The sequence below is a fragment of the Musca domestica genome, unplaced genomic scaffold, assembly GCF_030504385.1.
Source record: "Musca domestica strain aabys unplaced genomic scaffold, Musca_domestica.polishedcontigs.V.1.1 9, whole genome shotgun sequence".
Classification (NCBI taxonomy): Eukaryota; Metazoa; Arthropoda; class Insecta; order Diptera; family Muscidae; genus Musca; species Musca domestica.
In genome coordinates this window covers 15321726-15336546 of record NW_026712435.1, presented here as the reverse complement: position 1 = coordinate 15336546, position 14821 = coordinate 15321726, and the positions used below count along the sequence as shown (strand labels likewise).

Below are 14821 nucleotides of genomic sequence, written 5' to 3'. Positions count from 1 at the left end.
TTGTTTCTAAGGTTATTGGTGAGCCACCGATTTGAGTTTGAAATATAATTTGAATATTAAATTCGTTAATTGGTCTTTCTGATATCGGTATTCCATCGTCAACATTTTCGTCGGAGGAATGGATTGTTGTTCCTTGTGTACCATGGTTTGAGATGTTATCAACTGAATTAGTGTTTATATCGACATGTTCATTTACAGATAGATTGTCTAATTTAATACGACTTAGTGCGTCTGCGTTAGTATTTAATTTTCCTTTTTTGTAGATAATTTCATAGTCATATTCTTCTAGTTTTAATCTCCAGCGGATTAATTTTGAATTTGGTTCTTTTAGACTCATGATCCATGTAAGGGGCCTATGGTCGGTAATTATTTTAAATTTCCTTCCAAAAAGGTATGGCCTGAAATATTTTGTCGCCCATACGATAGCAAGTAATTCTTTTTCTATCGTCGAGTAATTTATTTCGCTATTCGATAATGTACGACTTGCGTAACATATAGGCTTGTCACTACCTATTGGTCCTTGGGAAAGTATTGCTCCTAAAGCAAAGTCGCTAGCGTCGGTGGTTAAATTAAATGGTTTTGAAAAGTCAGGATATTGGAGCAGTGGGTCGTTCATTAAAAGATTTTTGCAAGTAGCAAATGTGTTCAAATATCTCTCGTTTAATATTATTTTTCTCCCTTTCTTAAGACATTCTGTGAGGGGTTTCGTTAATTTCGAGAAATCTTGAATAAATTTCCTGTAATAACCGAGTAGTCCTAAAAATGATTTTATTTGTTTTTGTGTTTTTGGTACGGGGAAAGCTTTTATGGCATGAATTTTATCAGGGTTGGGTTTAATACCATCAGTGGAAATAACATGTCCGAGAAAAGAACATTCTTTCTTTAGGAATTCTGATTTGTCCAGTTGTATCTTAAGATTGGCTGTACGTAATTTACCGAGTACTTTTTTCAAGTGTTGTATGTGCTCCTCTAAGGAAGTTGAATATATAACTATGTCATCTAAATATACAAGGCAGACTGTCCCGATCAAGTCATTTAATACATTGTCCATTACCCTTTGGAAAGTGGATGGAGCATTTTTTAATCCAAAAGGCATCCTTACGAATTCATAGTGACCTCTATCGACAGAAAATGCTGTTTTACCAATATCTTTTGGGTGCATTTCGATCTGGTGAAAACCGCTAGCTAAATCTAAAGTTGTGAAGTAGAGACTTCTCCCCAATTTATCTAATATGTCAGTTATGTTGGGTATGGGATATTTATCAGAAACAGTTTTCTCGTTTAATTTGCGATAATCTATAACAAGTCTCCATTTTTGTATATTGCTCGAGTCTAATTTTTTTGGTACGATCCATATAGGAGCACTCCATGGTGAAAAACTTCTTCTAATTACACCTTGTTGCAACATTTTATCGATTTGTTTGCGTATTTCCTCTTTGTGTATGTAAGGGTACCTGTATGATTTTGTAAAAATGGGTTTGTCGTCAGTTGTCCTTATTTGGTGTTTGATTTGATTCGAGAATGTCAATTGTTCTCCCTCCTTGAAAAACACATCTTCAAAGCATTTGCAAACCTTCAGCAAAGCTTGTTTTTCCTCTTTATTAAGATGACCGGTCCTTATCGAATCTAAAATGTCATGATTATCATTCATACAGTTGTGTTCTAAACTGAAGTTATTAACTTCGATGTAATTCTGGTCGTTGTATGGTGTCGTCTTTATTGGTTGTTCAATGTATGCAATTTTATCATGTCCAGAAGTATTAACTATTTCCACAAGGCTGTACCACTTTTTAGAATGATACAGTCCCTCTGAAATAAAGAGGTCGGAACCCAAAAAAGTCCTTGGGAGAAAAAAGCTACCATTTTGTGTGTCTACCGGTACATTAATAACAACTCTGGAAGAGCTTGGAATAATGAATTTCTCAGAAGTAAAATTGGGTTTGGTCGTAAGCTGTTGCTGCCTGAAGTTGCTGAATTTGCTCTGTCCGGACCCATTGTGAGAAAAGGTATTTCCATTAGGTGCTTGAGGTCCCTTTTGTGAAAATGCATTAGTTATTGGATTATATTGATTTCTTCCCTGAGTATTAACCGTGTTTTGGAATCTATTTATATTGTTTTGTGCGTAATGGTGAATTTGTCCGTGTGTAAATCTATGTGTGTTATTCATATTTGGTTGGTAATTACGAGCAGGGGCATAATTCCGTGTATTCTGTCTATACCTTGGTTGGTAGAATGGTTGGTTGTAAGTAAGTCTTCTTGAATATTGTATATTTTGTTCCTGAATGCAGAATGTTAATGCTTCATCTAATGAATCGGGTCTCATAGACCTAATCATTGAGCCAAGGGGTTCTCGGAGGCCTATTAAGAATGCATCTAAGCACATTTTAGCGTTAAATTCGCGCCTCGAGTTTATGACATGTTTGTTAGTTTCATGAATTGATATATTATTATTTATTGCTGCCTGTAGCTCTATAACTGAACCATAAAATTCTTGCACAGTCTGATTATTTTGTCGTAAATTGTGGAGTTCACGCACAAGGGAGGTTTCACTCCTTTTATCCGAATATTTAAGTATTAGATTCGCTTTAATTACCTCCCAAACTAACGGAGTACCGGATGAATTAAGTACTTCATTAGCTTCTCCCACTATTTTGTTTCTGATGGCTCTAAGCACTACTGTTGCTTGGTTAGAACCATCGATATTCGCTAATATTCTTAAAATCTCTTCAACGTTTTCTAAAAAATCATTTAGTTGCCTTGGATTTCCATTAAATGTTGGTAAATCTTTTACGGCATCTGGAATTTTTAATGTTTCGTATGCTTGAGAGGATTGTGACGGTTGTTGAGATTGTAGCGCCTGAGGGGCACTAATGTCATTAACGGTAGTCATTTCTTGTTGTTCCGGTATTGCAGTTAAGTATCGAATAGAATATGGTCTTGGTCTTAGTCTTCGCATTTAATATAATTACCCTTTTTTATTGATTTGAGATATTTTGATTAGCCTTTTTCTTTATAATTGAAATATTTCTTTGCTTATTTCTGTTTTATATTTTATAAAGTAATATAATAGTGATAAATATTATAATTTTCTTAAAATAATTACCCTAGTATTATCATAATAAATAATTTCATTGTTGATTTCCAAGGTTTTTATCTGCTTCTTTCCTCCGATGAGACCTGTATAAGTTGCTTGTAGATATGGACTGCTTCAGGACTATTTCTTGTTCTTCACTTGTAGTTGTTGTTTGTTGTTTTAATTGTTGCTTGTTTTTGTTTTTTTTTTACGGTTTTTGTTACGGTTGTTGTTATTGTTATATGTTATTAACTTTTTAATTGTTATTTTTAGTTGATTTTCCTTTTTTTTTTTTTGATCTTCACTGTATTGTTATTTGTTTTTGTTAGTTGGTTTTTTTCTTGTTTTATCTGATCTGATCCACTATGACCGTATTATTTGTTGATATTCCTTCAACGATTTTCATTAAATATTTATTCCAACCAAAAAGATATTCATTCTCTCCGGATGGTAATATTTGTTGATATTCCTTCAACAAAATATTATTTATGAATTTATATATATTTTTTATTTAAGATATAATTTGTTGATATTCCTTCAACAATTTTTATTAAATATTTATTCCAACCAAAAAGATATTCATTCTCTCCGGATGGTAATATTTGTTGATATTCCTTCAACAAAATATTATTTATGAATTTATATATATTTTTATTTAAGAGATATTCCTTCTCTTCTTATAGTAAATTGTTGATATTCCTTCAACAAAATACTATATTGTATTGGCACTTGATTTTCTCGGTTGTACGGACGTAGGTTCTTTTTTTTTCCGATTGTTGGCGCACGATTTTTCTCCTTAAGGATTACTTGATATACCGTCAAGCCTAATTAATTTAATATATTTTTTTCTTCACCAAATTTTTCTCAAAAAAAAAAAATTTTTTTTATGTCCTTTAAAGGATAGTTCACTGTTTTTTCCACAATTAACTTGTCACTGTTTTTTTTTTTTTTGGTTTTTTTTTTTCTGTTTTAAGGATACATTTATTTAATTATATTTTTTCACTTGAGAAAGACCGCACCAACAATGGCCGTACGACTGCGCCAGTTAACTTCCGTACCGCCGAAAAATCAGAAAACAAGAATTATTCTGTTTTAGATGCCAAATACAACTGATACTTTATTCAAAAAATTCTTATATTTAAGTGATTTTACAATTATTGATTTTTCTTAGAGTTAACAAAGAACAAAGAAACATAAAATCTAGAGCTATCAAGAAAAATACTTAAGCTAAAAATTTGTATTGGGTACAGTAAAAGTAAACATTTCTTTTTGGGTTATTTCCGTCATAGTTTTATTACTAGTGTTGTTATTGTGATGTTGAAGTGGAGAATTATTGCTGACGAAATAATGTCAACAATATTGGTGTTAGCTCTTTGGTGCTTATGACAATGTTGTAACTAATAATGATGTTAATAATAATGATATTAATAATAATGATGTTAATAATAATGATGTTAATAATAATGGTGTTAATAATAATGATGTTATTAATAAATGAGGTTGTGGTTGAAAATAATGAACTTAATAATAATGTTGTTTATTGGTGGCTGTAGGTAACTCGTATCCGCGAGGAAAGGGGTGGCGTGGAAGCTTAGTGGGTTCTTATGGTTCACATAGCCCTAGAATAGGTATGTAGAAGTGCATTTTTTCAACTTCTGCTCCTTAGTTTCTAAAACTAGGAGGCACTTGTTGCGAAATTTTCTCTTAGAGCATCAGCCGGACATTATTCTACCGCCAAAAACTTGGCCTCCCCTAGCCACAAGTTTTACTGCCAGGGATTCACTGTCAATATGCAGGATAAACTGGCCTAGGAGAAGGCACTGCAGTCTTAGTCAAAGATAGCTTTCGATCGGAAAAAATCCCCATCTCCTCAGGGGATATAGAATCTAGGATTTGTAGGGATGATGGGTCATCCATATCAGCGCCCTATAAATATTTTACAAATTTTGGATCTGGATACTACACTTGCTTTATGCGGGAGTGGCGACTTAGTAGTTGGTTGGAGACCTGAATGCAAAACATCCCTTATGGGGTGATGCAGAGATCTATATCAGTGGAAGATCAATCTCGCAATTCCTCCTCGATTATCCGGATGTAGCAACCATTCCATCTGAGAGGCCCACTAAGCCTAATGGAGTGACTATCGACTTATTACTGCATGTATACGCCAGGCGTAACACTGGCAGCAGGGTGAACTACGTCAACGACCCACTACGTTGAGACTACGACAATAGAGCGATCATCATAGAGATGGACATAGACCCCTTACAAAATATAGAAGTCTGAACGTTTCATAATTTCGACCGGATAAACATCCGGTGATATAGGCAGCACTTGCGCAGAAGCTTAGAGAAGGTAACTCTGCCAGCCGACCGCAATGTATCCATTTCAGATATAGATAACTGCATTGGGAATTTAGGCACCACCTTTCGAAATGCCATTGATGCTTCAGTGCTCAAATATACGGCAAAGCACTATCCTGGGCAAACCCCCTTCTAGGGTCTTTGGTTTAATCAGAGAATGTAGACGGCTCTATAGGCGGGTATAACGTAGATCTTGTGATCCTCAGTGATGAATATTCCTAACGTCCGATATCCGCAGATAATAGAAGCCAATATTCGCCGTTTTCAAAACGATCGGTATATAGGCTTTCTCTAGGGAATTGCGGTCAACACCTATACAGAAACCACTGGTGCTAGGGCCAGTTCTGACGAAACACGGGGCTGAGATGTTGGCGGACCAAGAGCAGGGAACGCTTCGACATAGTGGAGTTTGCGGTCGGGTATTCTATTCAGCGTCATGTCAGCTTGGCGGTGGAGAGGATTGGATACCATTCTCCTATCGTGTCGTTTAGCAGTTCAGTTAATGGCTTCTCTATTGACAACATCTCCCTTTGGGAAGATAGTGGGATTGTCTATCCCAGGAAGTTTGACTTTGAGCTTTCACGCCGACCAGCCGGCAAAGCCTGCAGTTTCCTGCAGGAAATATAATTCTGTCCTTTTTGACATTACACATGTAGCAAAAGGGAATAAACTGCAGTGTGTTTGGATTTAAGATGTCGTCCTTGTTTTGTACCCATCTTAAATCCAAGTTATCAATTGTACTTTTTAGTACAGGACATTATATATAATACCACATGTTAAGGCCACTTACGGCAGGGTGTACATAAATTTAAATTTAACATAGTTTAATTTTTTCAGCAATGTTAAATGCTGCAGGATTTCAGTTATAAATTCGTTCTTCATTAATACCAAAAGTCCTGAAAACACTCGAGGTAAATTTAGATGTGTTACAAATGGAGTGACAAATTTAATTTACCCTCCTTTATATGAAAAAATTTAAAGTTTCACATTTTTTTATTTAAATGTTTAATATTTATACCTTTAAATAAAAATATTAAACCTTTAAATTTTCTGTTTAAAAAATATCCAAACTTCCCTGAAAGTTTGTGCTAAAATTAAATTTCTTAGAATCCCATTTCGCTTTTATGGCCCGATTACATACAAAACGAATCAACACTTTTACCTGACACATGAATGTGTTGAAAAAGAAGAGTTATATTTTATTCAAACGCACAGCCAGTTGGAGCTTTCAACAAGCTCTCCCGTTTTCTCTTTTTTTTTTGGTTTGGACTGATGACTGGTTGAATGTAATATAATTGTTGTACCATGCTGGTTTCTCATTCTCTGTGCTCGCTTTGTGCACAGATTTTCACATGCTGCCGGTGACCGGAGATTGACAGATGTTCAAATTAGCAACAGCTACAACTGGAGCAGCAGTCAGAAGAACATTCACTGACCGACCAATGAAACATGTTTTCGTCATGTGCAACTGCTGCCGTCGGTGTGGCATCATATCAAAACGATCTGAATCTTGTTATAATGTTGGAATATGTAATGAAAAGGGTTTCGGAGAGAGGATTTCTTTTTCACCCGAATATAGTGTGGTTGCGAGTTTTGTGGAGAAGAAAATATACAATGGAAAGATAATTCAATTATGGTGAAGGTGGTAAAAATTAAAATAAAATTTAAATAATTTCGACTTGGAATCCCACCAACAGCTAGCTACATATGTATTAAGACTATTAAGAGAAAACTTTGTATTAAATGTTTAGTATTTCAGTATTTCCAAGTTTTACATCTTAGTCAAATTTTGTTCCTTATTCTAAAAGAATAATAGGAAATTATTTACCTTTTTCACCAAAAAGTCTTTAAAATCATTCATTTTGAAGTTTACCATGGGGGATATTAGTAAAACCAACACACTATGGACCCACATCCAAATTTTCTTATTTTCAGGCATTTACAAAACTACCACCTGATCTCAACACCAGATACCAACGGAGACCTCAATTTCAAATTTCGGGATTTCATAATTTTAGTACGCATTTGCAAAACAGTTTCAAATCTCAATCAGCTTTTGCAATATATATTCAACGGTTTCAGCTCTGTCCATTCACCCAATACCAAACTTTTGTTAAATTTAGTACTTTTTGAAGAACTAAACTACGCATTTCCAAACCCAAATTCAAACCTACCTCCAAATCACAACCTCAGATAGCAACAGTTATATAAATGTCAAATTTCAAAATTTTATCTCTATCCCTACACCCAATACCCAATTTAGTACCAACTAGTACTTTTTGAACAATTACAGTACACATTTCCAATACCGCTTGTATACACCAAAAGTGACATCAATATCAAATTCCAGAATTTCAGGTCTATTCTCTTACCCAATATCAAATTTAGTACTAATTAGTACTTTTCGTACAACTATAGTACACATTTCCAAAACCACCTCAAAAACTCAATTGCGGATACCAACAGAGACCTCAATATCAAAATACCACTTCAATACTAAATTTAATACCATTTAGTACTTTTCGTACAAAAAATAGGTCGCATTTCCAAACCACAGCTATATCTCGCACTCCGATACCACCAGTAATTAAAAATTTAAAATTTCAGAATTTTATTTCTTTCCCTTCAGCCAATACCAAATTTAGTACTATTTAGTATTTTTCGTGCAGCTATAGTACATATTTCCGAAACCTTCTCCATGTGTCCAGGCTATACATTAACATCGATCCTAATACCGAATTTCTCATTTCAAGCACAATCTGCCCACTCAATACCAATTGTACCAAATATATTACTATTTAGTACTTTTCGTACAATCGTAGTACAAACTTTCAAAATCACATCTTTATCGCAAACCTACCACCAACGGGGAGCCCAAGGCATGACAGTGAAAATTTCCAGCTCCTTCTGATCACCCAAAACGAAATTGTACCAAATTTAGTATCATTTAGTACAGTTCTTACACTTAGTACACATTTCCAAAAACAACCACCTTCTTACATCCGCCCCATTTCCAAGAATTGATTCTCATACCAAATTTCACGATTTTACCACTATCGGTTCACATAATTCCAAATGGCACCAAATTTGGTACATTTTAGTAATTTTGTTACACGTAGCTAGAATTTCAAATAATTCTTTAGCCTCAAAGACTCTTTCTCCAAATTTCATAATCAGATTTCGAAATATTCTTTAGTTTTTCTATCCTACACAGTATCAAAGACTCTCACTCTAAATTTCAGATTTCCAGCTCTATTCCTTCCCCAAATACCGAATTTAATACTATTTTCGTACTATACACTAACCTGTGATCCTAATACCTAATTTCAGATTTCAAGCCGTATTCGTTTACGCAATACTAAATTTAGTACAATTTAGTTCCTTTCGTACGTTTGCTGAATGCATTTCCGCACCCCACACCTTATGTTGACCGTACCCACCAATGGGGACATCAATACCAACATTTTAAATTTTCAGATCACTCCGTTCAACCGAAACTAAAATATAGCGAATTTAGTACCATATAGTACAGTTGTTAAATTTAGTACACATATCCGTACACATATATCAACACTACTTATCTAAACTTAATGTTTAAACCAAATGTCGAGATTTTTGCTGTATCCAGTCACTTTTACTCCGAATATCCAAAAACCCAGCCTTATCTTACCTCTACCCACCGACGTTGACCCACGTGCAACATTTCTAGATTCTGGCCTTAGCCGTTTCGCCTTGTCGTTAATGAATCAGTCAGTCACTCATTATACCCTCTGCCACATGGCTACAGAGGCTATATATCATTTGATACGGCCAAAACTTATCTCGTCGAAATAGCGTTTTCAGACACTAGTACTCTTGGGACCAAATCTGTTTCAGGATATTTGGAGTCGATCTAAGGGGTGTCCGTCCGTCTGTCTGTCTGACTGGTGCGCATGATTTGATTCAAATTTGGTACGTCGTAATATTATTGTCAAACTTAGATCGAGTTCGGAGATGGGCAATATTGGCACACTCCTTCTGCTACCTCCCCACAAAGGGTCAAAATTTGGAATATTTATATCTCTTATATGTTGCGAAATAAGCATCCGATTCTCTTCAAAATTCACAGATCTCAATATTTCAATCAACATATAACCTGGTGTGAAAATGGAATATATCGGTCAACCCCTTCTGCTACCACCCCCACAAAGGGGAGCAATTTTTGAAAAGATATAATTCTCTTACATATTGCGAAATGAGCACTGGATTCTATTCAAATTTCGCACATTCCAATATTTCTGCTAACACAAGACCTGGTATAAAGATGGAATATATGGGTCCACTCCTTCTGGTATTTCCCCCACAAAGGGGTCAAAATTTTGAATTACTATGAAGCTTATACATCGCGAAGTGAACAACCGATTATTTTTAAATTAGGCACTTCCCAATACATGTTTCTACTATCGCAAGACCTAGTGAAAATGTGAAAATGGAATAAATCGGTTCAAACCTTCTGACACCTTCCCCATAAAGGGTCAAAATTTTGAATAATTATATCTCTCATAATTTACAAAATAAGCATCCGATTCTCTTAAAATTTCACACATCTCAATATTTCTACTAACACAAGACCTAATGTGAAGATGTAATATGTCGGTCCCCTCCTTCTGCTACCTCCCCCACAAAGGGTCAAAATTTGGAATATTTATATCTCTTATATATTGCGAAAAAAAAACATTCAATCCTCTTCAAAATTCACAGATTCCAATATATCCATCAACATATAACCTGTTGTAAAGATGGAATATATCGGTCCACTCCTTCTGTTACCTCCCCCCACAAAGGGGTCAACATTTCCGATTATATCCAAACTTGGCACATCCCAATGTATCGGTCCCCTCCTTCTGGTACCTCCCCCACAACGAGTCAAAATGTTGAATAACCCAAACGCTTATAAATGCGAAGTAAGCATCCGATTTCTTCAAATTTCGCGCACCCCAATATTTTTATTAACACATATGGGATATATCGGTTCAGGGTATAGTTTGCCTAGATTCGAACGTCATTTTTATTTGTCAGTTATTCATAAAAATTCATCAAAAAATTGTTATTTCAAACTCCATCATTCCTCCAAAAAGCCTCCTCTTTTAATTACCACAATTCCAATTTCATTATTGATTTTGAACAAATGAATTGGAAAGTTGCTATGGCAATTGTTCTTATTTTTTTTATTGCTACTGTTTTGATGGCGATGATAGACTTTTACAAACCTCTTAAGAAGTTGATGATTGAATCTGTGCATCAAAACATTATTAAATCGGCAAATTGAATGAAAGTAATTATGGTGCAGCTTCTTTTTTTCGCAATTCTGGCACAAATAACCGTCGAGATGAAGATGATGATGGAAGGGGGTATTGTTATTTTCTCTGATGGCCTGTGAAATCTCATGAAAAAAACACAAGATGAAGCTGCAGACCAGTGACTAAATAATTGTTTGCTTCTAAACGAACGAACTGACAAACGACAACAGGAACAATAAAAGACATCAAAACATGAGAAATAACATGCCATCATCGTCATCAACATCACCGTCCAATGTGGACAATTATCGTGGAGAGTTTTGCTGCCAGGACAGACTAGACGCACAATTGGCAACTTACAGAGCCATCATTTATATTCCTTAATGTGTGAACAAAATAAATTCTTTGCTGCTTTGGGATGTGGACTCAACAAAAATACAGAGTGAATTTGCTTTTTTTTTGCCTCATTTGCTTTCATTTTCAAAGCTTCTCCCATTACGTGGCTCCTAATCCGGGTGCAGCAACCGGAGTCTGATTTGTGATGGTCAGGAAAGCAAACAACATTTACAATTTTTCTTTGCGTTTTGTTGAGAAATGACTTTTTGTTTATTGTAGATGAGTTTGCAAAAATGGCAATAATTCTTAGTTATGTGTCATCGCCATCGGAGTGGTGTGTCTGTCTCTCTCTCTCTCTTTATGTGCAACAAAGAAAACTTCTTAAAGCGAAAGCTTGAAATGGCCTTTCTAGAAAAAAAAAGAAAAGTGCATCCGCAAGCCATGTAAAATTTATATTTTGTTGTTGTTGATAAATGGTCCATACATTTTAAAATGGTCATAATTCTTGCCAATATCTCAAATAGAAAGTGGTGGTCATTTTTGTTTCGCTTTTTGCAAGCAATCAAGGGAAGAGTAGATAATCATAAGTTGTCTGGAGTAAATACTTTATAGAACTAGGGAAAAAAGTACACAAATAAAAAAAGAGTAAGGAAAGTTCAAAAGTCGGGCGGGGCTGACTATATGATACCCTACACCGCTATGCGTATTTAGTAAGCTGTCGTACCAAAAAAGCTTATATTGGGAATTTATGTGAAGTATATAATACCAACTATGAGGCAAATAACATTGGTAACATAGTGCATGATATGACTTGGACAAGACATACCAGACCGAGTTTCACCAAATAGTAAAATTCGGTTGGATATGAAAAAAAAAAAAATTCAATTTGGGCTAATCACCATACATGTATGGTGAGCAGTAACCGTAAAATCAGATGAAGATGTATATCGAAGATATAAAGAAATCAAAACCAATCTCGATAAAATATCCGAGCAGTATCTGATGACCGGTATCAAATATCAATGTTGTGGGGTGCCTATTACGCATGTGAGGGACTTTAAGACCAAATCGGATGAGACATATATATGGGAGCAATAACTTATTCTGAACTGATTTTAACCAAAATTTCAAGTCTTTTTGGGCTGATATTGGCAATTTGACCTGGAATCGGATAAACAGCTATATGGGAGCTATATCCAAATCTGAACCGATCTTGATAAAATGTTAAACCCTTATTTCTGAGCTGTATCTGATGCCTGGTACCAAAGATCATTGTTGTGGAGTGCATATTACGCATGTGAGGGACTAAAACCCCCAAATCGGATGAAATATTAATGGGAGCTACAGCTATATCTAAACTGATTTTCACTAAATTTGTAGTTCTTGTTTCTAGGATGAATTCAGTCGAAATTGCGAAAGTTCAGTTCATTTGGGCTGATATTAGCCATTTGGTGCACAATAAACATGATAACGGATAAAGATATATGAGGGAGCTATATCCAAATCCGATCCGATCCGGATAAAATTTGACAAAGGTATTTTTGAGCTCCATAAGTATTCTGGTACCAAAGATCATTGTTGTGGAGTGTATATTACGCATGTAAATATTACTCCAAATCGGATGAAACATACAGGGTGAGATGAAAAAACTGCAACCAACTTCAGACTGCTGTCATTTCTAAACCACTCGTCCGATATCTTTTAAAATTAATGCAGTGACAGCTCATTATATTGTTTACAAGCGTACAAAAGCATTTTGCTGAGAATTTTCCAGAAAAAAGTTATTCGTGATGGAATTCAAGCGTGATAGTGTGATTTCTTCAAATTTGACTGGAAACCACAAGTGGTTATAGTTAGAGCACTCCAGCATTTAAATGTGAATAAATCTTCTGTATCTTGTAACATCACTCGTTACCGTGATACTGGTAGCGTAGCCCGACGTTAAGGAAGTGGACGGGAGAAAACAGCAATGGTTCGAAAAGTAAGGAAGCGACTTGATCGAAACCGGCGTCGCAGTGGCCGAAAAATGGCTTGTGAGCTGAACATATCGCAATATTCCATTCGGCAAAAATTAAAAAATGAGCCATTGAAATTCCAAAAAGTGCAAGAACTTACACCGCAACAGAAAGAAAATTGGCTCAAAAGAGCTAAAGAGTAGCTTCGCTTGGCCGAAAGTGGTGAACCGCCGAATTTGGTTTTCTCCGATGAGAAAACATTCGTTGTACAGCAGTTTGTAAACAAACAAAATGATAGTTTTTACTTGCCAAAGAGGTCAGCTGAAAATGTGCACCTTCGGTTGGCCACTAGAACTCAAGTGCCGGCCATGGTGATGGTGTGGGCCGCCATAACAGCCGATGGTCGCTCTACGCTCGTATTAATCGACCGTGGCATTAGAATAAATGCCGAATATTATCGCGAAAATATTCTTGAGGGTGTATTAAAACCTTAGGCACGCAAACATTTTGGCCGCAGAGCTTGGACATTCCAACAGAAGTCAGCACCATCGTACTCAGCACGCGCCACCCAAGAATGGTTACAAAATGAGATTCCTCGCTTCATTTCCAGCGCCCAATGACCACCAAAATCTCTGGATACCAATCCGTTGGACTATTGTGTCTGGAGTATTGTGGAAAGCAAGGTAAGCACTAAAAAAATACCAAATTGTCGATCACCTCAAGCAAACACATCGCCGGTAGTGGGCCAAAATCCGGCAGAGCAACATTCGGGCAGCGTGTGACGGTTTCATTGGCCGTTTGAAGGCTATAATTCGTGCCAAAGGTGACCAATTTGAACGAATCTAAACTTATTCTAAAATTTCATGCTATTACCGACATTTTTTGCTTTCATTCAATAAAATTAAAAAAAGAAATATAAAAACTATGGCGTTTTTTATCTCACCCTGTATATATGGGATCTATAGCTATATCTGAACCGATTTTCAACGAATAAGATGTACCTGCTTCTAGACTGAATTCGGTTGGATGTGGCAAAATTTTAACTGATATTGGATATTTGGTGCACAATTATCTCGATATCGATTGAAGATATATATGAGAGCTATAACTAAATTTGAACCGATTGTCACCAATTTCAATAGTGTTCGTCCTTTGGCCAAACAAATATAGTTTGGAAAATTTCATCTCAATTGGACTACATGGACAGATGGACGGACTGAAATGCATAATTGACTCAGAAAGTGATTCATAAAAGATTGAAGGATTCATTAAAAAATTCATAAATCATTAAGAAAAAAGCGGGATTTTCCTATTTGTATCAGAGCTTTGAAATCTGCAATGCTTCTCAAAGCTATCTATATTCTTACCTTAATTCTTAAAAATGCTATCTCATTCACAAATACTATTGAGTTGATAATTTTAAAGTTTTCATTTAATTTATTTCATGATCTGTTTTTTTTTTCAGATCGATGATGCCGCCCTACAAGTCTACAAAGATGGTGATTTTGGAGCTTATTTGGATCTGGAGTCATCATTGGCCGAACAGGCTGAAGAAATTGAAGGTCTTAATTCTAGGTAAGTACTTTACAACCAGTTTTATTCACATTCATGTCAATAATATCCAATACATAGTCGAATTAAAATGTCCATATTTTTACTTAATCTATATCTATAAAAGAGCAACATGTTTTTACGTTTGACTGTTTATAATTTATGAACTCGAAGTTCTCTAGAAATACTACAGCATCGCCGAAATAATAAATGCTACACACATTTTTCAAATTCCACGTGGAACCGGAGATATAGCATAAAAAA

At 35.4% G+C, this 14821-nt stretch overlaps 1 protein-coding gene across 5 annotated transcripts in view; it reads left to right on the top strand.

Moving 5' to 3' along the window:
- The window catches only part of LOC101893576 (FH1/FH2 domain-containing protein 3), a 237307-nt gene that overhangs the window by 159112 nt on the left and 63374 nt on the right, over window positions 1-14821 (top strand). For all 5 annotated transcript variants that reach the window (XM_059131671.1, XM_059131672.1, XM_059131675.1 and 2 more), the window contains one exon: window positions 14472-14581. In XM_059131671.1, coding sequence (XP_058987654.1) covers window positions 14472-14581 — 110 coding nt within the window. The remainder of the gene's footprint in view (window positions 1-14471; window positions 14582-14821) is intronic.